General features: G+C 35.5%; 3 protein-coding genes across 4 annotated transcripts; 2 read left to right on the plus strand and 1 right to left on the minus strand.

The window, feature by feature from the left end:
- Window positions 1-635: 635 nt before the first annotated feature.
- LOC114716066 (magnesium transporter MRS2-11, chloroplastic-like) lies at window positions 636-5850 on the plus strand. 2 transcript variants are annotated; one of them, XM_028901006.1, is made up of 14 exons: window positions 636-1150; window positions 1496-1568; window positions 1899-1969; window positions 2776-2861; window positions 2964-3057; window positions 3141-3209; window positions 3311-3391; window positions 3499-3664; window positions 3791-3836; window positions 3918-3998; window positions 4580-4662; window positions 4935-4978; window positions 5089-5206; window positions 5458-5850. In XM_028901006.1, the coding sequence occupies exons 1-13, from the start codon at window positions 791-793 to the stop codon at window positions 5182-5184; spliced, it is 1350 nt and encodes a 449-aa protein (XP_028756839.1). In that variant the 5' UTR covers window positions 636-790; the 3' UTR covers window positions 5185-5206; window positions 5458-5850. The 2 variants fall into 2 exon arrangements, with proteins under 2 accessions (XP_028756839.1, XP_028756840.1); XM_028901007.1 differs by having other exon boundaries at window positions 2967-3057.
- A 106-nt stretch (window positions 5851-5956) lies between these two features.
- On the minus strand, window positions 5957-9207 carry LOC114716064 (SRSF protein kinase 1). Its single transcript, XM_028901003.1, has 4 exons — window positions 8806-9207; window positions 7226-8188; window positions 6952-6999; window positions 5957-6788 (listed from the first exon to the last, which is right to left on the minus strand). The coding sequence occupies exons 1-4, from the start codon at window positions 9004-9006 to the stop codon at window positions 6384-6386; spliced, it is 1617 nt and encodes a 538-aa protein (XP_028756836.1). The 5' UTR covers window positions 9007-9207; the 3' UTR covers window positions 5957-6383.
- A 10335-nt stretch (window positions 9208-19542) lies between these two features.
- Window positions 19543-24465, plus strand: LOC114716097 (aspartic proteinase-like protein 2). The gene is made up of 10 exons (XM_028901034.1): window positions 19543-20009; window positions 20457-20586; window positions 20695-20945; window positions 21059-21286; window positions 22049-22211; window positions 22354-22427; window positions 22550-22646; window positions 23166-23232; window positions 23606-23677; window positions 24061-24465. The coding sequence occupies exons 1-10, from the start codon at window positions 19786-19788 to the stop codon at window positions 24225-24227; spliced, it is 1473 nt and encodes a 490-aa protein (XP_028756867.1). The 5' UTR covers window positions 19543-19785; the 3' UTR covers window positions 24228-24465.
- Window positions 24466-24521: the final 56 nt, after the last annotated feature.

Consider the following 24521-nt stretch of genomic DNA (forward strand, 5'->3'; position numbering starts at 1 on the left):
CTTATATTTAAAATAAAAATAAAAATTAAATAAGACTTTTTATTAACTAACAAGACAGTGTATATATACACACGCGCATTCATCTACAGATAATTTGTCCTTTCTCTTTTATTTTTTCTGAGTAGTATTTCTTTTTTGACCTCAATTATTCTTTCTGAATATTTAGCTCGGCTTAATGGTTTTAAGCCCATATTTTAGAAATATTTTGTTCCTTTTCAGGAAGTTTGCACTTTCCCTTTTTTTGGACAAAATTTTGCACTTTTCTCACATTCCGTAAGCCTTCCTCTAAATTTTTCTCACCTGAAATTTCCTCTCTCTCTTTTTTTGTAATTAACCGAAGTATATATTTTTCTTCAAAAAGAAAAAGCGTAAAGGTGTAAAATTGTTGGAAACATTTTACAGACCGGATGGAGAAAAAAAGAAGAATTATATATAGATTTTTTATAATTAATTGTTTGACTAATAAAATGACCCTAACGATTATACAAAAGGAAGCAATCGGACTTGCCACGCGTCAAGCTTATATCGACATTTGGAAAACGATAACTCAACAAGACTGAGCGACCGAAGGTAACTTGCAGCCACTAATCTCTTCTTCGTCTGTTCTCTCTCTTTTCCCTCCCTCCTCCTGAACCTGTTGGCTTGTATCTGTTAATGATAAATCCAAATATAATGACTGTGTCGAAATAAGTAAATCTTCGTTTAGCTTTGCTGTTTACGCAACGCTACTTTGAGCTTCCATTCTCGCCTGCATTCTACATGATCATCACGACCATAGCCACAGGACAATATGGCTTTCACTTGGTCCCGCCTGCTTCTTTCTCGCTCTTCACCTTCCACCTACTCCATCTTCTCCGATCTTACCCTAGCTCGCTCTGGTGACATGCTATGTCCCACATCTTCTTCTTTAGTCCACCGAAGCAGCATCTCCCTTGAGCTTCCATTTACCCTCACAACCAGGCTTTTGAGGTCCAGACTCCAAGTCCAATGCTCCGCCAAATCCACGGGGGAGGAGCAGCGAACTTCGGGAGAAACTGTCTTGTCTTATTCCAGCGAAGCCAGACATCACGAGACAAATGAGGCACAGAGATCGGTCTCCACCTCGTCAGGAGATTCTTTCTCTCTTGGAATTCGAGAACCAGTTTATGAGGTCTGTTGTTAATTGTTACCAACCACCAGTTTTTCTTTCTCAATTCTGGAATTATAGTTACCGTGAAGTAATAATTTGGGTCAACTGTTAGATGTAACATGCAACGAGTGGTTCATGTACTCCCGAATTGCAAGGATTCATCTTCTTGGTTTACTCTCGATAGTCTTTTTAAGGTGTTTCTTGGTAAAATAAGATTCAATGGGAAGTGTCAGAATTATTGGAAACAAGACAATATAGATGTGTCTAGTGAGTTTTTTTGGATCGCCTAGCTGGTTTTCTACCTCCATTTGATTTCTTCACGTGATTTTTTTTTCCCTAGCCCCTTTCAATTTTTTCTGTGTGAAGGTTTTGGAGGTGAAGTCTAATGGAACGGTATCAACCAGAACAATCAACAGAAGACAGCTGTTGAAGTCAAGTGGTATAGAATTCTATACCTGAACTTGGAAAGTGCCATGCTATTTAAAAGGCGTTTTGTTCATGTTAAAGTTTCGCTTGCTTAACTTTATCGAAATTGCATTACAGAAAATTGTACATGTCTCTGTGTAAGTAAAGTAATTGCAATTACCGTAACCCTTTTTTTTTTGGGGGTCCATTGCACCCAATAGACTTCTCCTTTACATTGTGTATGTGTGATGTTATGGAATCCATTAAACCCTCCAAAGCATAATATATATCTATATCTCTTTTTCATTGATATTTTCATATGATCTAATTGTACTGCTCTGTTTTGCGAGTATTCTATTACCAGGTCTTCGTCCACGAGATGTTCGAAGTGTGGATCCTTTACTGTTTTTGACAAATTCAATGCCTTCTTTGCTGGTATACTTTTGCAGTGTTTATATCTTAGTAATAGTGCAACTTGCTATAGAGTTTATTGTATATTATATATATTGATACACTCATACATTGATGTACAGTTCTTCTAATTATTTTTCAGTTAGAACCCTTACAATGTGATTAGCTGAGTATTAATTCCCCCACTATGCTATGTTTTTTAACAATATAATCGTTAATGTGATTGGAAGTAGCTAGTAAACGAGTCACTTGGAAGTTAATATGAAGGGAAAGGTTCAGTTATTTTTGAAATGTTGAATTATTAGCTGATACTGCATTATTCAGAAATTCGACTTCAAATTTTTTATTTTTGATCAATTATAGCATAAAATTATACCCAAATTACTTTCTCCCTCTGTTTTGAAAAATTAAACTTGCCTTCTTTTAAGTCAAAAGATGCAATTCATTGACTTTCCTAGCTCAGAGGATAGGTTACAAGTACACTTTCTTTGGGCCAAAAAAAAGATTACACTCATTTTGGCTAAAATACCCATATATATATATTACCTACGTGATATAATGTATAGGCACACATATATATTAGTCAATTACTTAATAAAATTGGGTTTTCAAATCAAAATCAATAATAAAAAATTTTCAGAAATATTTTCTGATGTTATATTTTAAGGTAAAAGAAATTGAGTGTCCTTAAGGTTGTTTTGATTATTACGTTTGTCTATATTAATGTAGGGGAGGTTTACTCTACTTATGCGTTTGCTGTTAAGAAATCTAGTAAATTGACAACACTTTTTGATCTCATTTATTTATCAAATTTCTGCTTCTTGTATTAGGTCCGTGAGCATGCTATTCTTCTAAATTTGGGTTCATTACGAGCAATAGCAATGCAGGAGCGTGTGCTTATATTTAACTACAACTGGTAATACTAACCTTTTGAAATGTCTTGCTTAATTATTATATGCTGCTTCACTGTCATTATTTATGTACATGAGAATGAACACCTGCCTCCTTTGATGCTTAGCAGTAAAGGAGGGAAAGCTTTTTTAGAGTCATTACTGCCTCGGTTAAACCCTAAGAACAACAATGGAGGACCATCCATGCCATTTGAGCTCGAGGTTCGTCTGTATACAAAAGTACTAGAGTTGCTGTCAATTTCTGATATAGGCATAATGATAAGTGCTAAATCTGTAACTTTCAGGTTGTTGAAGCAGCACTTCTTTCAAGAATACAGCATTTAGAACAGAAACTGATGCACTTAGAACCTCGTGTGAGTATGTGGACATAGTGAGTAACTGTATATCTCTGCTGATCCCCTGCTCTCTTTTAACTTCCTGAGTAAAAATAACAAGTTTATTTTCTGTTTCCCAGGTTCAAGCTCTTCTTGAGGTCTTGCCGAACCGACTAGCTGGCAATATATTGGAGGAACTTCGTATCAGCAAACAAACATTGGTATTTTATTTGTATTTTTTTTTTTTCAAGAAGTTACCTGTCTTCAGGTTGTACTGGTAATGCACCATGGGCTGCAGTCATCATTTGCGACCTTGCCAAATTGCTAGGTTGAGTTAGGTTCGAGGGCAGGAGCTCTCAGACAAATGCTTCTTGACCTCCTGGAGGACCCTCTTGAAATACAGCGTATATGTATTATGGGCAAAAACTGCATGCTTAAGAAAGGACACGACAATGTGGAATGCTCAGTAGCCTCAGAAAAGCAGATTGCTGAGGGTAAGCTGTAATTTGAAGGTCTTTTTTTCAGTTGCTGTCGTAATATTGATCTGACTATAGAGGATTTATAAGTTGATAGCAATTTGAAGTTTATTTCTCACTATATGTGTGTGTGTGTGTGTGTAGAGGAAGAGGAGGAAATCGAGATGCTTTTGGAAAATTACCTTCAAAGGTTATTCTCTATCTTATTTTGAGCATTACATTTCATAATTGATTTGTATGTTTATGTGCTCTGAGGATTGCATATTTGCAGATGTGAATCTTGCCATGGCCAAGCTGAAAGGCTTCTGGATTCCGCCAGAGAAATGGAAGATTCTATATCTGTCAGTCTAAGGTTTGATATCATCTCCCTTTCTCTGCATCATAATCCTCCCCTCTCAGGAGAATTGCTAAATTTTTGCAGCTGACTGAAAAGTAATTCCTATCACATGAAAGAGATCACTTAGTTTTATGATGAAGCCACTGTTGTGCTAGTCAATTGGTTAAGTTAGTTTACTTCGTATGTGCAAATTAGTTACTTTTGTCCTATAATTAGGAACAAGGCAGTAATTTGCATTTATCTCAGTTTGTACCTGCATTGGCCAACTTTGGATTTAACATTATGGCAAAGTTAAGCAAGAGAAGACTGATCAAGAACTTAAAAGTGCATTCAGAAGTACCCAACAATCAAGAATGGACAAAATCTTTGGTTGCTGCTATGATGTTTCAAAATTAGAGAACCACTCAGATTTCCTTTTTGAAACAGTACGAGACAAAGTTGCTTCAGAACACATGCATAAACTGAGCCATGGTTTAGCTTAGCTTTAAAAATTTTGATAAAATACTGTATTGGCTGGTAAAAAAAAGTTGTTTATGTCAAGAACCATATTTGTAATCAATCTTGTTTGTTTTAATAAAATTAATTTCTTTCATCAGCTCAAGGAGGCTTGAGGTTAGCCGAGTGGAACTACTTCTTCAGGTTGGAGCATTCTGTTTGGCAGTTGGTGCCCTTATAACAGGTGTATTTTTTTCGCTAACTAATTTACTATGTAAAAAGTTTAAATTGTGGTATTAAATGGAATGGAATGTTAGCAAAAAATATCCACAAAAAAAAAAAGGAATGTTAGCAAGGTTGAGCGGTTATCTTGAATCCCTTTTTTTTTTCCTTCTTCTTCTGGGATTGTCGTGAATAATTGTCGCATGGAAGGAACTGTTTTATTTGCTGAGAGAGCATTTTTTTTTTCATTACCTGTTCTTTAGTTAATGTCAAGATATAATCTCTAAATTGCAGGTATTTTTGGCATGAATCTGAAGTCCTATCTTGAAGAACGTGTGGTATGTGAGTTGTGGATGTTTTATCTCATGCATTGATATGTTTGACCATTCTCGTTAGTGGTAGTCAATAGGGGTTGTTGAAATGACCATATTTTTTGGATATGATGCAGTATGCATTTTGGCTTACAACAGCTGGGATTATAGTTGGCGCGGTTGTAGCCTTCTTTCTTATGTATTCGTATCTCAAGGCAAGGAAAATATTTTGACTGCGAGAGACCGCGAAATTAGGTAAGAAAGCTTTTCACTTTTTTGCATGTTTACCAGCAATGCCGCGCTGAAACTGCCATTTGATATTTATTTAACTTTCATGAACTTGAAGACGTGGCAGGGAATCATGGATGTCCTTTAATGGTATTATTAAAATAGTTCCTTTAACCAAAATAGTTGAAAACTTGAAATAGCCTTAAAACTAAGTCTTTTCTATAATCACAATTGTGTTTTAGTTCTCAGAATCTGAAATGCATTTGATCATATTGCAGGTAAGAACCAAATATAAAGAAATTCAGCACCCTATTAATATCGTCATGGCACTTGAATGTGATCCATTATGGATTTCTGGCGCGTGACGTGACTTGCGACTGTAGATTGTGCGTATTGTCTACAAGTCGAAGCGCATAAACAATTTTTTAGTGCTTCTGAGAGGTCACAGTGGCTATGAAGTCGAGATCTTGTGAGTTTCCGGAAGCCATTCGTTGGGAAATAATTCATACATTTGTTTTCTTATATTTCGCTCGGCTTGTATGTGCAAGAACATGCTCCTCATTGATAGCATCAAGGAATCAACTTTCCCGTAATGTTACATGGCCACGCATTGCTCAAACACTTGGTCAAACAAGGCCTGCATATTATTTGATCCTATATCTTCACGAGAATAGCATTGCGTTTATAAGCAAGAACCCAGTGATTCTTCGGAAGTTATCTTCAAAAGTGGCGTTTGATCTTAAGTGTAATGGAACAGAATATGGCAACAATGCCGAATATTAGAAACCAAAAACATCGTGATAAGTATATCGCCACAATATCCGATTTAGAAATGAAGGACCGACTCATTCAAATGTACAATTTTAACCCCTCAACTGCAGCATTTCTGACAGACGAGAATCTAATCTAGGAAGAAATTTCAAACAAACTATCCTAAAAAAACCCCCAAAATAAAAAATTGTACAACATTGTGCGCTTGATCCATTATAGACGAAGGAAGTGGTATTTCAGTTCAGACGTTCCGAAATCTCAGATTCCAGGCAGACATTCAGCCGCCCTCGCTCCATTAAGGGCTTACCGCACGAAGACCTTGAGATATGAGCGGTATTGCACAAAGGACGAAAAAATATATTGTGACCCAAGGACCAGTATATCTCAACACGGAAACGAACCAGGTTGCATGTAGAACCTGCATATAAATTTGTCACTTGACAGACTGGGACTTCTTGAGTGGCTTTGGAGTGCCATCAATGGCTATATTGCCCACACCAACTTCCACAGCTTCCTGCTCAGCCTTATCCCGCTTTGTTTCTTCAGACATTCCCTCCTCAATGGCCTCAGGTTGCACGGTAGTTGAACAGGGCTGAAGAATCCGAGGACCAGCACTGAACCAGGTATGACTAAGACACTGAGCAGCTGTTGGCCGATTTTCGGGGACGAAATCAAGTATGGGAACGAGGAAGTTTGTCATGTCTTTTGCGTCTTGCTCACTGAAATTATACTTCTCTGTAAGCACCTTATTAAGAGGCCAGAACCGCAACCGACGAATGTGCCTTAGATCACCATATCTATTGAAAAATTCCCGGGAATAGCGGCCCCCTAGTGCAATCTGAATTAAATATTTGTTTAGTTTTAGCAGAAAAGAGGGCAAAGTTATACTGATTACTTCACAATGAGTTGCTATAAAACTACTAAACTGATTATTCAACACATCATATGCAAATGATAGTTTATAATTTTCAGTAAGGAGCATAAAGTCCCCACAATCCTACCTTGCGAGGCATCATTCCAAGAAGTTCCATCATCAATGCCAGATGATCCTGTAAAGTAAAATGAGTAAATAAAATAAAATATTACTGTTGGAATTCATTCATTGAATCAGAGGTTGAAGCTCGAAGAAACGAATCACATTATTGGACCTTTTCTTTTCCTGAAGAACACGATCTACCTTTGTTTTAGGTTAGACAATAGTTCTGAAACAAGGTAGTTGTGATAGCACAAATCTGAAGACAACTAACAATTGTAGTCCAAAATGTGGGCACTTACCTCATCCCTATCATAGTTGTCACCACTATGAGGATCAAAAAGAACATCACCAGTGGCCAGCTCAAAGCAAATGCAAGCAAAAGACCATAAATCCGCTGGCGTTGAGTATTTAGATCCAAGAATAACCTCAGGACATCTATACTGCCTCGTTTGAATATCATTTGTGAATTGCTTATAAGTCCAACAAGCATTTCCAAAATCAACCAGTTTGCACTTTAGATCAACAGCTGCAAGCAACTTTTTTCTCATGGAACGGCTGATTTTCCTCTGACTCTGACTTCCCTGCGGAACATCCTTAGTTTCGACAATCTTTGTTGGTTCATCTTTACCCACTGAACTACTGGATTTATCTTCAACAGATTCAGAGTTCGATTTTAGATCATTGCTAGAATCTTCTTGATCATGATCTTTAGAACCCCCTGCCCCCTCAATAATTTCATTATCAACCTTAGCCGTTCTATGCATTTTCTTCTTTTGGTTTTTGCTCAGATTTCCATTCAAATTAACATTATCTTTTGTGACCTCATTCCTGGATACAGAATTGTCCTTGGTGCTAGGAAGAATGAGTCCGGCACCTGACTTTCTGTGATCCTTAGACGGATCTATCATAGACAGAAGCAAGACATTCTCTGGCTTCAAATCTGTATGTATTATGGAAAGCTCTCGATGCAAGTAATCCAGGCCCACCAAAATATGGTAGCAAATTTCTTTAACCATGGGGAGAGGAACCCCTCTGTAATCACTATACTTGATAAGTGTCAGAAGATTGTCACCCAGAAATTCAAATACCATACATACATGCTGACCATTAGGACCAGAATGCTTGAAGTGATCCAAAAGCTTTACAACACATTTCTTGTCATCTGGGTCCCCTTCTGCAATCTGTTTAAGAATCTTTATTTCATCCATGGCAGCTTCAGTATAATGCTGAGCACTCTTTTGAATTTTCAAGGCCACATAACGCTACAGACAAAGATTTTTCCCATCAGTGTGAGATAAACATTAGATTTAAGTACATGTGTTGTAAAGGTTCTCACAACATGAAAGGATAACAGTCCAGAAGATGACGTCTATTTACAGGAAATTTAATGATACACAATAGATATTGCTAGATGTTACCAAGGATCGAGCAAATATTCCTCCGGTCCTAAATACAAGACCCATTTTATAGTGTAATTTACACTATAAAATAGGTCATATATTTAAGAGCAAAGAGGAATAATAAACGGCAACTAGGCAGCCAAAATGAATATGAAAAAGTATCGAAAAGTTGTCTGCTACCGGAGAGAGTAACAATCAATGCGGAAACAAAACCAAAACATTGAGAAGTTGACTGTGAATGAACCCTTTTGAAAGCAAGCAATCTGACCGATGCAGAACAACTTAAACCTTATATTCAATCACCAAAGAAAGGCGTTTCATTAAAGTGAGTCCTGACAGAGGGAAAATAAACTAGAAAGCGCAATAAAATGGGAGATTAGCTTTCCCCAGTGTTCGTTCATTTTCCCACAAAATTCAACTTATGCTCAAAACCATTGCTTGGTTTTGTCAGGATAGCAAACAACGACAATGCCACTTACCGATCTCTGGACGTCCCAAGCAAGCCAGACAGTAGAAAAATGACCCCAACCAAGCTTGGCCTGCACCACATAGAACCCATTATTGAAAGTATCCCCAATTCGAACGGCATGGTAACCTCCTCGCCTGTAATCCTCAGTTCCTTCGTCCTCTGAACTGTAATCACTGTTTTCATTCTTATCGCCGTTGCGGTCCTCCGCCATCAAAGGACCCAAATGCAGAAAGCAGATCCTAGGCAATCGAGAAAGTTAAAGGCAGGAACTTCAAAGAGAATGTGTATCGGCCAGAGCGGAGCAAGAATGCAAGATTGAATGGATTGGGGAAATGAGGAGCAGCTTCGTAGGGTGGTGGTGGTGAAGATGGGAAATTAGGGTTTTTGAGTGCGCGTTGCCGGGAAAATTAAGAAAGGAGTGGTAATGGTAGGGGACGAGAGGGACAGCTCACCTCAATTTTCACGTAACGGTGGGAAATGATGCTGCTACATGGGGGGTTATGGTAGTTCGTGTTTTATTGTGCTTTGGCCTTTCGGTGACTCAGCAGCTTAGCGGGCCCGGGCGTCCCGCCAATGGTCGGTTTTTCCGGTGGGGCCCTTTCTCAATCTTCAAATTTTGACTCCCTCCTGATCCAGTCAAATATTGTTTTCTAAAGTTGCTCAGGTGTTCTGATTTTCTAAGACACACAGTCATCAAATAGAAAATAGAAAAAGCATGCTATTTTAAAGTATTTAATGCAAAATTCTCACTACATCCCAAAATTTTGGGCCAGCCAGTAAGCCCAACCCAAATGAACGAAGTTTATGTATTGGCCGGCCCACAGCCCATAACAAAAAATACGCTGTGACAAGACGAGTCGGGCCTCTTAGTCTCCGCCAGGCCCCAACTTGCAGTGCGCCCTAGTGTTGCAAGTTGCTAGGCGTCGAATTTCGTACGTACTCTTCGAATAATGAAATTGATCTCAGGCCGAAAAAAAAGAATACTGAAATTGATCACAAATTCCATGTCATGAACTATAAAAGTGAGAAGGCAAGTCTTCTGTGGCTTCTTCTCTTTTTCTTTTTTCTGTTTTATTATCATTGTTATTATTATTATTATTTTGATAAAAGGGCTCTCTCTCTTTATAGATTGAGAGATGCGAACAAAGTTCTATCAGTCTCCTCTCCACCAAAAAGACTTAAAAGAGGTCAGCAAAACAACAAATAACTGGTGGAGTCTTACATAGATGTCCTGCGTACCCCGCATCACACGCAATATTCTTTTAAGTAAATAAAAAGGTATTTGTTGGATAAAAGAATATCAAATTGATCTATAGCTTGCTTGACACGAAGATTTCAAATTTTTAGTCGTGTTTAAGCGGAAGATTTATGCAAGTGAGGGGGGAAAAAAAGGGACGTTATAAAATTCGCAAAGAGCTATAGTTCAAAATTAAAATTATTCCCACCAAATCAAGCGATCTCGGTTGGGTTGATTAGGATTAGGAATTTTATGAGAAATTCAACCAGGATTGTTTATCTTAAGGCGCGAGTGTTTATATTTATAAATTTATCATGAACTCCTTAAATCAGCTTAGAGATTATTACATGCGTTCAAAACAGTTTTTCTTTTTTTTTTTTCCGTCGTTTAAAAACAGTTTTTCCACTTTTTTTTTTAATTTGTGAAAGTTCTTAGCTTATGTTCTAATCTGTTGCTTGAAAATTTGCCCGTGTTTTTTTCCTGGCATGTTTATTAAAGATTATAATAATTAAAAAGCATACTATGCGTGAATGCATGCATCAGAGCACATTTGACCTTAATGAAATATCAACCAAACCATTTTGTTGCCTTCAAGCATGATGCTGACCATAATACCTGACAGGATTAAATATATAGCTGTTAATAAAATACATCAATGTCCACTTTATTTTTTGTATTTATCATTTTTATCAATTTAATTTACTTAACCTATAAACTAGTATATAATCTAATATTATATATGAGTATTCCTGTGAAATTTACAATGAAATTAAGAGGTGGCTTGATGAGATATTGGATTAAGGTAATTAATAAGGTTGTAGAATCAAATGGAGATGCGGGTGTGGTCATTGAAGAATATCTGAAAGCATGTTGCTTGACCAAAAAAAAAAAAGAAGAAAGAAAGAAAGCATGTTGCTTGCAAGAAAAGTTGCGCACAGGTGGTAGGTGCGTGATGAAGAGAGATGGGTATATCTGCTGCACAAGTCATATGCTTTTACTCATTCAAACGATTACTCCATCACTTTGATATTTCAAAAATAAGAAATAATTTGCTCATTAAACAATGAATCAAGTCGTCACATGTTTCAATTAATTAGTTGACTCTTGGCTTTGCGTTCTCATATGTGGGTTTAAATTTGTGAGGGTTTAATAGATGTAGCTAACTCCTTTGTTCCTTCAATTTGTCAGAGGGACGTATTATAGCATTCTTTGACTTCTCGAATGGCCAATTCAACCATGTTTAGCAAGTTCGTATCTTGCAAAATAAAAATGTATTTTTAATAGCCGGGTTCTATGAAAATCAGCAATCTCTGTAATCAAGCGGTATGTTTTCAACCAAGAATTAAAGTTTTTGGTTTTTTAATTGAAAAAGCAAAATTAAATTTTGATTTCTATTTGAGTTTAACGTATGGTTTATATATTTAAACTTCTGATAAGTCCCTATAAAATCATAACGACCAAAACCAACTATCTAAAACTATAAGGATCATAATCAAAATTGGATCAAACTATAAAAATCAGCAATGACGTTAATTTATTAAAATATAACTATAAGTGCAGAGGTGGTTGGCAAAGCATTGTGAATTTGTGATAAGGAGAAGATAAGAAATCATGTTGTTATTTTGATATTAATAATAACTGCCATCTTAGAAGTCCCTTGTCAGTAATATGAATCAATAGACCAAGTCGGGGGAGCTATTGTTATGAGACAGAGAGCAAGTTTTAGTAATTAATTAATAATTAATCAACATTCCCGCCTATGATTTTGACAACAAGGCGGCGTTTGATGTTAAAAGACGCAGCTATCTTCTAGAAGTTATTAGCAATGCCTCTGGAATTATCTGGATAGATAATCTCTACTGTGGATTGCCCATGCCCACGTCAATCAAGCGTTTACTTTGACCCTCTCATGGCTTGGAGCTGATCCTAGTTATGTTCACACAGTTACTTTTTCCTTCCATTCACTCATCGTCATCGTGAGCTCTTATTTTGATGAATTTTTTAACTACCTTTGGTAATTATCTTCGTATATTAAAGTGAATTAGCACACATTCTTGCAATAAATGACTAACTTATCTATTTTTTTAACCCATATAAAATAAGTAAGCTCGTGCATTATAATATATGAACATTGTTTTAAAATACTATCTCTAGTTCTAATTATAAGAGCCAGTTGACTAATTTAAGGAGATTAAAGAAGTAAGTTGAGTTAGTTATTTGTTTTAAATAGGTGTTTTTTCCCCTAAAATATCCTTGCTAATCAAGTGTATTGACTAGAACTATCATTGTTAGAAAGGGTTACTTTGAAAAAAAAATGTAAAAATATGAGAGACAAAGTAAATTAGGGTTTTATATTTAGGACCAAAATAAAAGTCAAACAGAGTCTTATATTAAGGACCGAAGGTAGTAAGATCCTAAGATAGAAAATAACACGATTAAGAGTTTTTGAACTACTATTATGTAAGCAAAATAGCCATTCAGCATGATTTATATCCACTTCAAAATTAATATCTATTTAATCACTCAAAAAACCATAATAATTTCTCGCTTGCGATTTAGAAAACATATTAGATTGCTTTTGAAAATAGATAGATTTGGTTCAGACTCTTGACCAAATAATGAGTTAACTATATATTTTTTATTTTTTTAATATTGATGAATTAGTTAAAATAATTTATATTATTATACGGAGAGGAGTATGTAACCATGGTCAGATTACTATTTTTTATTGCCTGACTTTTAGAAAGAGCTTCCCCGTTGGAGTTCATAATAAAGTTATGGGCTTCCCCGCTGATAATATTTGTTCTCCTTTTCGGGTTTTCACGATCCTGAAGAAATCAGTCAACAGATGAATGCGCAGATAACAATGATACTAATGATAATTAATGGAGTTACATTTAAAAAAGAAAGAAGGAAAGACAATAATTGAGATTAAAAAAAACAAAGAAAGCATAAATTAAAGAGATATTGAGATGCGAAGAGGATGAGGCTGTGGAAGAGGTAACATAACAGCCGTACTTGTCCTCTATGCCTTCTCTTCCATAAACCACAACGACCCTGCTTCTCTCCTTCTTATCCACTACTCTCCCACTTTCCACTGTCCTTTCACATTTTTTTATTCCTATCCTCTTTTCTTTAATGAAGTTACATTTAAAAGAGAAAGAAGGAAAGACATTAATTGAGATTAAAAAAAAAAGAAAGCATAAATTAAAGAAGTACTACTCCTCCGGTCCTTATTATAAGACCCAATTTGACTTTTTATTTGGTTCTAATTATAAGACCCAATCCATTTTCTCTTTTATATTTATGCATTTTTTTCCAAGATAATCCTTTTAATAATGATAGTTTTAGCCAATATACTTAATTAGCAAAGATATTTTAGGAATAATAATATTTATTTATTATAAATAACCAACTTAACTTACTTCTTTAATCTCCTCAAATAAGTCAATTGGGTTTTATAATTAGGACCGGAGGAGTATTAGGTTTTGGAAGGATATGAAGAGACGTGCAGCTCCCATGAGATTGAGATGCGAAGAGGATGAGGCTGTGGAAGAGGTAACATAACAGCCGTACTTGTCCCCTATGCCTTCTCTTCCATAAACCACGGTGACTCTGCTTCTCTCCTTCTTATCTATTAGGATTGTTCACAGAACAGATCGGGACCGGGACAAGTCCGTCCCGATAAACAGTAACATGACAGAAAATCTAATTATCAATAATCTCAAATCATTAACAAATATAAAAAATCTAAATAAATATATCTATAGTTCTATACAATAGTCTCAAATCTTAAAAAAATATAAAAAAATGATATTATATAAAAAGGATAAAAAATTAAAGAAATTATAAAAAAAGGAACCGGGATGGGACAACCCCATCCCATTCCTGTCTCTTTTTTGTCCCGTCCCGAAAAGTTTCAGGACAGATCCGTCCCGTCCCAATAAAACCGGGACCGGAACAGGCCGGCCTTAAACACCCCTATTATCCACTACTCTCCCACTTTCCATTGTCCTTTCACATTTTTTCATTCCCATCCTTTTTTTTGTCTTAAAAAATTCTAAAACAAATTAAATTTACATGGCTTAAAACCACACTTAAAAAATTACATATTATTAGTAACATGTGTTCACATCATTGATAGATTTTGAATACACATTTTTATAAATGGTAAGTTGTATTTTTACTGACTAGATTAACTTTTATCGGCAAGATTAATGAATTCATATTATAATTATTCCTATGAAATTTATTTAAGTAAATCCCTTTTGTACAGTAGACTCAGTTTCAACTAAAAACCCCACTTTCCTCCTTATTGATCATCAATGAATAAAAAGATTGTTTGTTCTGTATTTTCAAATTTTTGTCTTAATAAAATGAAAGGGCAAAAGAAGGTGGATGCTTTTAAAAGCCGGCATGAAAAGTGAAGTTTGGAATAATTGTGCATTGGGCGTAGATAAAGGGGTGATATGGCATAGGGGACATTGCAAAAGTCGAAGCCACTTCCTTTACTTCCCCCCGGAGGGGTTTAGCTTCCATGTTTGGCACGGGTCTTATATATTAACTGTTCACGTTATTTTCACGGCAAACACTATTCCCTTTCCACAAGTTTCTAATTTATTTTATACTACCTCTTGTCCTAATTATAAGACCCAATTGACTTATTTGAAGAGATTAAGGAAGTATGTTAAATTAGTTATTTGTAATAAATAAGTGTTGTCATTCCTAAAATATCCTTGCTAATTAAGTGTATTGACTAGAACTATCATTATTAGAAGGACTATCTTGAAAAAAAATGCATAAATATGAGAGAAAAAATAGATTGGGGTCTTATAATTAGGACCAAACAAAAAGTCAAACGGAGTCTTATGTTAAGGACCGGAGGTAGTATATTCTAATTGTATGATGCACTAGCCCCAATTTGGCCTGGCTATTTAACTAATCTTCCTCAACTTATATCTTCCCAGTTTGGGGATTCATTTAATCCTAAACGTATGAGTGGCAATTAATTTAATTATTTCATAAAGATAACAAATTAGGTCACCAAGCATAGAGCCAAATCTATCAATATGATTAGTAAATCAAAACAAAAGATATCCTCACAACTCAATCTCTTTTAAGATCCTGAAAAATTAATAAGTTGATAGTTGTTTAAAAATGGAAGGGCACTTGTGTCCTTAAAATATGTTAAAAAAGTAGTAATTTGAAGAAAAGAAAAAGGATATGGAGACAAGGACTAGATGGGAGGCCCACCGCGAGCGGTGGAGAAGGAATTGGAGGGAAGGACGGAAGGCGTAGCGGCAGCTTTAACCGTCGGTATAAAAGGATTAAAAAAGAACGGGAGGGCGCTCCACAAGTGGCTGTGGTTGTACCTGTTGTACTTTAGAGCAAGTTTTTGGGGCAAAACAAAAGCCAATCAATTAATAAATGACAAGTGTCAATACCCGTCTTTTTTCAAAGTGATTTTGATTTTGACCAACATTTTCATTCCCCCTTTTTTTTTTTCCAGAGAAAAAGAAAAGTTGTCCATGACTTAATCGCTAAGCAGGCTGCCACGAATTTATATTTCCAGCTGAATAATTATTTATTAACATTTTCAGTGATTACTATTTTTCACTGCTTACCGAGAAAGAGGAATTGATTATTTTTCATTTGAATTATTAATTAATCAGTTTAATTTTCTTGTACAGTAATTTTTGGTTTTGAATTGTCGTGGCCCGGTGCTTCATCTAAGACAAAAAGCCGACCTCTCCGGCATAATTTAATATCCGGTCTTTAAGCCTCTAGTATTTTCTTGGGAGGACGTCTCAATTCACATTTCACAGGGAACATTACAGGATATAATTTTCACGTCTTTAACAAAATTCGTATCACTAAGTGGGCATTTCTTGATATTGATACTACCTCCGGTCCTAATTATAAAATCCAGTTGACTAATTTGAGGAAATTAAAGAAAGAAGTTAAGTTTGTTATTTGTAATAAATAGGTATTAACTTTCTTAAAATATCCTTACTAATCAACTATATTGACTGGGATTACAATTATTAGAAGGACTATCTTGAAAAAAAATACATAAATATGAGAGACAAAGTGGATTCAGGTCTTATATTTATGACCAAAATAAAAGTCAAATAGAATCTTATATTAAGGATCGGAGGTAGTACTTATTATGAAACAGTAGCAGAACCAGAATCACAACCCCTGCACAGCATCCTTTTTTTTGGGTCAAACGGAATCTCTTGCACAGGCACATCTCAGTTCAATTGTATCAATTAAAAAAAAAAAACAATTGAATGGTTTTGGGTATACAAGGCAGAAAGGCGTATGAGGACCTGAGCAAATTTTTAAATAGTCTCACCAAATGGCCTAATTTTTATGAAATTTGTAAGAATTATTTTGATTTTTTTTTTACCAGGTTACTTTACCATCCTTTCATTTGGAAAAAAAAAAAAAAAAACTCCACCTCCTGCCGTGTAAGAATATTCGGGAAACAGGCAGCTTATAAATAAAAGTTTGCTTTGTTTTAGAAAAACAACAATTGTAATTACATAAAATTAGAATCCGCTTAAAATAACTTATAAGCAATTTTTAGATTGTGATCTATGAAAGACAATGTAAGTATGTGAATGGGTTTTATTTCAACTTATGTAAAACATATTAATAAATACTTTTAGACATGATTCTAAATAGGCTTTACCATAGCTTTTGTTGTTGGCAATGAAGTGGTTATTTTTTTCATGCAAGAATAGTCAGATAATTTGACAAAAATATTATTTTCATAAAATTCTTTAAGTACATCACCATTTTTTTGGGTCAAACGGAATCTCTTGCACAAGCACATCTCAGTTCAGTTGCATCAATTAACCCAAAAAAAAAAAAAGGAATTGAATGGTTTGGGTAAGCATACGAGGCAGAAAGGTGTATAAGGACCTAAGCAAATTTTAAAATAGTCTCACGATATGGCCTAATTTTTATGAAATTATTTTTTTACTAAATTACTTTACCATCCTTTCATTAAAAAAAAAAATCCACCTCCTGCCATATAAAAATTATCGGGGACTAGCAGCTTATAAATAAAAGTTTGCTTTATTTTAGAAAAACAGCAATTGTTATTACATAAGACGACTAGAAGATTTTAATTACCATCCATTTTGAATAACTTATAGATGGTTTTTAAATTATAATTTATAAAATATGAGGTAAGTACGTAAAAGAAGTTTTATCTTAACTTATATAAAACGTATTTATAAGTAATTTTAAACATGATTTTAGATAGGCCTTACCATAACTTTTGTTGTTGGCAATGAAGTGGGGCTTTTTTTTTTATTCATACAAGAATAGTCAGATAATTTGACAAAAATATTATTTTCATAAAATTCTCTAAGTACATCGCTATTATTATATAATACCGTTGGACTATTTTAAAATTTGCTTAATTTTGATGGTTGTTAAATATCTTTCTCACTATAGACAAAATGAGCAACGAGGATTGAATCAATGACTGGGATACGTAGAGATGATGATGTGAACAACTTTGGTGTGAACGTAAACTGAGGAATCGAAGCAAATCTTTCTGGTGAATGCATCTCAACACGCACTGGCATCATGGGGCACACGTTCCCAATTGGGTCACCTTCTGGAGGCACCCCCACCCACCCCTTTGTTTGCGTTTGGATCCCCTGCCCTTCCCCATCTTGTGATCATATGATGGACACCGTCAGATCAAAAATCTGACTCCAAAATCATTTGAAGGGTTATTACGACAATTTTGAAATTGTCCGTTCAACTTGTTTTGATTATTCTTGTTGACATACTTAGGTCTCCAGGTAAATTTTGATTTTGAGGGTGTTCATTAGGAAAAGATCATAAAGATGTTTTTATTAAATATTTCATGACTGACATATTAAACGGAGGAATGGAATATTCAAAAAAACAAAAAACGCGTCCTGGGTACGCACATGATTATGTAACATGCTGTTTACCAGATACGAACAAGTTCTCAACCACTTTCCTCCCTTGTTTTTTTTTTTTAAAAAAAATCTAAATTCCGAGTGCAATCAAATGAAGGAGATATTACGTTCACGCGCCCGATAATATGACCAAACTATCATATCTCACCTCAGCTTGTTAATATTTCGGCCGTGGCAAAAAAAAAAAAAAAAAAAAGCCGCTGGCTCCATATTATATACAAGTACGATCCTATTGTGCAAGTTTTCCATGCTATTTATCTTTTGGCGGGAAGTTCCATGATCTTTTCTTTGGCCATCGTTCCATGAGGATTTCTGCTTGGGTAGAAATCCTTATGAGAAAATAACATCTCGACCTCGTCAATTCAAACGGAAAATTTGTCAATGGACGTATGTGGCCAATTGTCATAATTTGACCAAAAGTCAAATTCATTCGAATTAGTAATTCTTTTGAGGCAAATATTCTGATTTTTTAATACAATAATAAAAATTCTAATTTGTTTTGTTTAATTTTTTAGAGCTAGATTGGAATAAAATTTAGGCAAAAAAATCTAACGAATGTAGAACAAAGGAGAAGAAAAATCAAGTCATATCGTACGACTTGTATCCATTCGTTTTGTGTTTGTGAAGTTGAAAATTAAAAAAAATAATCAATACAGAATTAATTTATACTGTCTCCGGTTCTTAATATAAAACTTTATTTGACTTTTATTTTGATCCTAAATATAGAATCTAATCTATTTTTTTCTTATATTTATATATTTTTTCCCAAAGTAATTTTTCTAGCAATGATAATTCTAGTCAATACACTTGATTAGCAAGGATATTTTAGGAAATACAACATATATTTATTACAAATAACTAACTTAACTTATTTTTTTTAATCTTCTTAAATTAGTTAACTAGTTCTTATAATTAGAATCGGCGGTGATAGTTGTTACCTTGATTAAATTATCAACGTGATGTTAAAAGAAATCGATGTGATATACTACCTCCGGTCCTTAATATAAGACCTTGTTTGACTTTTATTTTGGTTCTAAATATAAGACCCCAATCCACTTTGTCTCTCATATTTATGTATTTTTTTCCAAAATAGTCCTTCTAATAATTGTAGTCCTAGCCAATGTAGTTGATTAGTAAGGATATTTTAGGAAAAAAAATACTTATTTATTACAAATAACTAACTTAATTTTTTTTTGAATCTTTTTAAATTAGTTAACTAGTTTTTATAATTAGAATCGGAGGTGGTAGTTGTTACCTTGATTAAATTATCAACGTGATGTTAAAAGAAATCGATGTGATATAGTTATTAATCTAAATAAGATAAGCACTGAAAAACTCTTAATCACTTCGAATCAATTATAAAAATGAGCGGTCAAATCACATTTAATTCATGAACGAACGCATGTTAAAAAGAAAAAGGATGATAGGGAAGCTACGTAATTTAGAAGAATTGGAGGGGCGTTGTCGTAGTTAGTCAGAAAAAGGTTTATAAAATAATAATAATAGACATAGTAGTAACTTTACGTAATCCGTCGTTGAAACTTCTGTTATCGGCTGTTGTCTTGGAAGTTTCCCTCATGTTCAAATAGCCTCCTCTTCCCCCTGCAATTGGGATGATGATGATGAATCGCAAATCCTGCTTCCTCAGTCATTCCTCTATTCTACTCCTCGTTCTTATATTGTAGTTCTGCGTTTGGATTAGTCACTTTTTTTCTGTTTATTTTCCAGCTTACTTGCTTTCCCTTCTTCTAAGGGAGGCTAAATTGTAACTTACCGACAAAAAATGGCCTCCGCTTTTCTCTTCGCCGTTGCTCTGCTATTGGCGGCAACCATAGCTCTTGGATTTCCGGCGTCTCTGACTCTGGAGAGGGCGTTTCCGTCCAATCACGGAGTGGAGTTGAGTCAGCTGAGAGCTCGGGACAGCCTCAGGCATCGGAGAATGTCGCAGTCTTCAAACGGTGTGGTCGATTTCTCAGTTTCAGGAACTTTCGATCCCTTCCAAGTCGGGTAATTCTGTCGACTCTCTCTTTGGTTTTATTAGAAGCTTTTGAATTGTGCTCTTCCTTTTTCCTTCCTTGTTTCTAATTCGCTATCTCATGCTCCGTTGCATTTCTCCGATTATTTCGAGTCCTTGAATCACTTTGAAAGCTTTTCAAAATTGGATTGTAATCAGAATTGTGAATAGTGAGCCTTCAGATTTTTGCGTCGAGTTTTTCCTTTTGATTGGTCTATCGTACAGGCGTCTCGGATTTATTAATTTTTGGCTTTCCTTGATTCCTGATTCCTGATTCCTATTGTTTAGTTAAAGCCAAATATTGGCTGGGCTGGTTCTTTGACCTCTTTCCAGCACTTAATATTTTGTTTAATTCTGCTGGGACTGCCTCCTTTCACAAAATTTCTTCTTTCGTTCTTATTCGGTCGATCCAAATTTAACGAGCGTCGGTTTTCTTTCAGGCTTTACTATACCAAAGTGCAGTTAGGCTCTCCTCCAACAGAATACTACGTGCAAATTGACACTGGCAGTGATGTTCTCTGGGTTGGTTGCCGCTCCTGCAATGGCTGTCCTCTGACAAGTGGACTCCAAGTAAAACAATGCTTTCCCTAGTTTATAAATTCAAGATCAAGTTTGGGAAACGATGGGATTGAATATACTGATGGGATTTGTCAATATCATTGTTAAATCTTGTTACAGATTCAACTCAATTTTTTTGACCCTGGGAGTTCTTCAACAGCTTCATCGATCTCTTGTTCTGACCAAAGATGCAGAACCGGAGTTCAATCATCAGATGCTAGCTGTGCCAGCCAGAACAACCAGTGTGCTTACACATTCCAATACGGAGATGGCAGCGGGACATCAGGCTATTATGTGTCTGACTTGATGCACTTTAATACCATTTTTGAGGGATCTGTAACTTCTAATTCTTCAGCCCCTGTAGTTTTTGGGTGAGCTATCACAAGGCTTGAACTAGACGAAAACAGTATCTCTTCTATTATTTAACTTCTTGTGATGGTTTGAACATAAAAATGATTTCGTTGTACGGTATATTATGGAGCAGGTGTAGCATCCAGCAGACTGGTGACTTGACAAAGTCTGATAGAGCTGTTGATGGGATATTCGGGTTTGGACAACAGCAGATGTCTGTCGTTTCCCAGCTTGCCTCACAAGGCATGGCGCCAAGAGTGTTCTCCCACTGTCTGAAAGGAGATAACACTGGTGGGGGCATTTTGGTTCTTGGTGAGATTGTGGAGCCAAATATAGTTTATACTCCACTTGTTCCGTCGCAGTACGTTCTAATCTGTTACATTTTTTTTCTCATGTACCAAACTGTTATTTTAGTAACGGTTTCATGGAATTTCAGAATGATCTTCTTTCTTTTGGTGATAAATTTTGCTTATAAATCCAAATTCTTGATCGATTCCCTTGGTTCTCTGGACTACATAGAACTAGAGAGTTATTATAGAAGTTTCAGTTGTATTGATAGATGGAAAATATTGTATACTGAAAATCATTTGGTGTTTGCGGACGTCATATAGTCCTCTAGTAAATCGAAATGAAGTTTCAATCATCAGTTGTTCTTGAAAGTTGGACTCAGTTTATAGTGTCTAGCACACTGCTTATGAATGTGACTCTGAGAAAGATGCCTCAAGGCGGTTATAATCAATAGAGATGTGTGTAGGCCTATGGTATCATGATACACCAATTTTAAGCTTGCACTAGTGGCTGTTGTTGTAACCTTTTGCTGTGATTTACCATAATCTTTAACCACCTCTGGGTGTCATCCAGTGCTTGGAGAACTCTTGAAATTGACTTGAAATTTAATGATGACAATTCAGGCACAATTTTAGATATTAGGATACAGTCAAAGATTACAATCTTTTTTACCAAACATGTGCATTCATAACTGTGTCCTTAAATATTATACAGAAGTCGAACAGGAACTTGAGAACTTATTCGTTACCCAGATATGGCGTTTGTACGAAAATGACTCAAGAATCTTCCCCGGGGAAAGCATTATGACTAACTGCTTCTTTGGCTAAAATTTCAGGCCTCATTACAATTTAAATCTGCAGAGTATCGCAGTCAATGGCCAAATATTATCCATCGATTCATCTGTTTTTGCAACATCAAGCAACCGAGGTACCATTATTGATTCTGGAACAACTCTGGCATACCTTGCAGAAGAGGCTTATGATCCCTTTGTCAGTGCGGTGAGTTTCATTTAGGTAATTTTTTGTGATTTAGTTTATCAATGTTAAGAATAGCTTTGCTGCTTCATGGATCAAATTGTTATGCTTTTCACTCGGCCAAAGTTTTGGCAATATTGATATAAAAAATGCTATTTTCACGTAGGTTACAGCTACAGTTCCACAATCCATACGAACTGTCCTTTCCCGTGGGAACCAATGCTACTTAATCACCACCAGGTTGAACATGCAATACATCATCTTTACCTGACCCCCCCCCCCCAAAAAAAAAAATCCATGTGTGTATGGTAGCTTCTCAAAATAGATGATCCTGACGCTTTCTTTGTTTATTCTGTGTTCAGCATCTCTGATATTTTTCCTCTAGTAAGTCTGAACTTTGCCGGTGGTGCGTCTATGGTTTTAAGACCACAGGACTACCTCATACAGCAGACTTCAATTGTAAGTATTCGGGCGTTAATTTTCTAGAAACTAGTCTGGCATAGACAATTTGCGAACACAATTCAAGTTTCAGTGAGTTGCATTTGCCTGTGGATTAAGAATTTGTATAATTAACGATTTGATTCTTTCCTTTGCTTCCACTGGTTGCCCCAAAAAAGTTTAATTTTGATATTACTTTATTCAGCAATCATCTAATAATGCCTTGCAGTACATTATATCCCCCAAACTAATCTCCCAGAAACCTGGCACAGAGGTGCCTTTTGCACTCTATTTATGCCTACAATTATATCTTGTGCTTTACTTGCTTTCGGCTTGGCATATAATTAGGAAACCCCCATTTTGCTTCAAGTTCTTTCAACAAGTCACTTCAAATCTAAAATCTGGTACCTCACTATTCAGAGCTAATTCTTCTTGTTGGGTCTCCCAACATCACTGGCAGCTTGGGCGAACTATATATGTTGCCTTTATATTAGAACTACATGTCAACTCCTTAAGTGCAATGGTTAATTTATGTTACAGGGTGGTGCAGCAATGTGGTGTATTGGCTTTCAGAAAATTCAGGGTCAGGGAATAACAATATTAGGAGGTAAATTGCCATTATAAAACAATGCAAAATTTATATGTTGTTTGGGTTTATGAGATCTTACAAGGATACAAAAATGAAGTGCAGCTCAATATCTGAGGCTAAAATTATAATTTAAAATTTAAAATTGCTTCATTTTTTTTGTTTTTTGCGGCATATGGTTTAACATGAAACTATGGCCCCTCCCCTTCTTTTTGACTTTTTATTTATTTGCTTTAAGTTGTTGTTGCGGGTATTCATAACGGTATATTTCTAGGCTCAACCTGTGAGGAGATCAAATCAGCTTTTGCGTGAATAATTGTTTATCATCTGAAATACATCCCAATATCCTCTTCAAAATTTAGATGCTGAGGACATTCCAATTTTTATTTTGCAGATCTTGTATTAAAAGACAAAATTTTTGTTTATGATCTGGCTGGTCAGCGCATTGGATGGGCTAACTACGATTGTAAGTTTCAGCTACACTGCCAGAAGGCCGTATTCTGAATGGCATTTTTTATTTTTAAGATGAAGAATGGCATTTTGGAAAACAACATATATAATAAATATCTATATAATTTCAAGACCCTCCCAGCTCCCAAATAATTTATTTTCCATCCCCATGCCTCAACGAAGTGGTCATTTTAGGGGTAATAGGGAGGCTAAGATTTTAAAGACTCTAACCTATCTTTTTGTATAAGCTTGCTCATTTTCTTAAACAAAGGAATTACATTGGATTAGATGCCATGATGACACTTGGGCTTACATTTTAAAGGTTGCTTCAGGTTCAAGCTATGATTTCTCTTTTTAACGTCAGATTCTAATTTTTGCAATTCGAATTTATCAATTTAGGTTCTTTGTCGGTTAATGTCTCAGCATCAACTGGCACGGGCAGAAGTGAGTATGTGAATGCAGGGGAGCTAAGTGGCACCACTTCTTTACGTGAAGGGATAAAGGCAGGAATCTTGGCTTTCTTGATAATGCACATAACGCTGATAAGCTGCATTGTATTTTTGTAGCATATCATGTGGGATTGGATTCACAATTATTATTCTTTTTTCTTTCTTTGTATATTATTCTCTTGCCGGGGCATAATTGTGGCAATCGGCAAGTCAGCATGTTTATTATTTTGATTGTGGCTTCTAATCTGTATTAGTTCCTGCTGTTCATGTTTGGGGATACAAGGAGATAAAGTTATACGAAAATGAGAGGATAGATGAGTGTGTGTGTGTGTGTGTGTGTGTATTTCTTCATATACTTGGTACTTTTTTTCCTGTCTTTCCCCCGCAAGATAGTTCTTGTTCGCATTAAGC

This window comes from Neltuma alba, unplaced genomic scaffold (genome assembly GCF_004799145.2).
Source record: "Neltuma alba isolate B1F8T4 unplaced genomic scaffold, ASM479914v2 tig00011642_pilon, whole genome shotgun sequence".
NCBI lineage: Eukaryota > Viridiplantae > Streptophyta > Magnoliopsida > Fabales > Fabaceae > Neltuma > Neltuma alba.

Bases quoted from the DNA above. Each gene is read 5' to 3' on its own strand.
- LOC114716066 (XM_028901006.1), top strand. From the start codon at position 791: ATGGCTTTCACTTGGTCCCGCCTGCTTCTTTCTCGCTCTTCACCTTCC. The intron at 3,665-3,790 runs GTAAGCTGTAAT...GTGTGTGTGTAG, and splicing joins AGAAAAGCAGATTGCTGAGG to AGGAAGAGGAGGAAATCGAG. The intron at 4,979-5,088 runs GTATGTGAGTTG...GATATGATGCAG, and splicing joins CCTATCTTGAAGAACGTGTG to TATGCATTTTGGCTTACAAC.
- LOC114716064 (XM_028901003.1), bottom strand. From the start codon at position 9,006: ATGGCGGAGGACCGCAACGGCGATAAGAATGAAAACAGTGATTACAGT. The intron at 8,189-8,805 runs GTAAGTGGCATT...CTTTGTCTGTAG, and splicing joins CTTGGGACGTCCAGAGATCG to CGTTATGTGGCCTTGAAAAT. The intron at 7,000-7,225 runs GTAAGTGCCCAC...TTTACTTTACAG, and splicing joins ACAACTATGATAGGGATGAG to GATCATCTGGCATTGATGAT.
- LOC114716097 (XM_028901034.1), top strand. From the start codon at position 19,786: ATGGCCTCCGCTTTTCTCTTCGCCGTTGCTCTGCTATTGGCGGCAACC. The intron at 21,287-22,048 runs GTACGTTCTAAT...CTAAAATTTCAG, and splicing joins ACTCCACTTGTTCCGTCGCA to GCCTCATTACAATTTAAATC. The intron at 22,428-22,549 runs GTTGAACATGCA...TTCTGTGTTCAG, and splicing joins TGCTACTTAATCACCACCAG to CATCTCTGATATTTTTCCTC.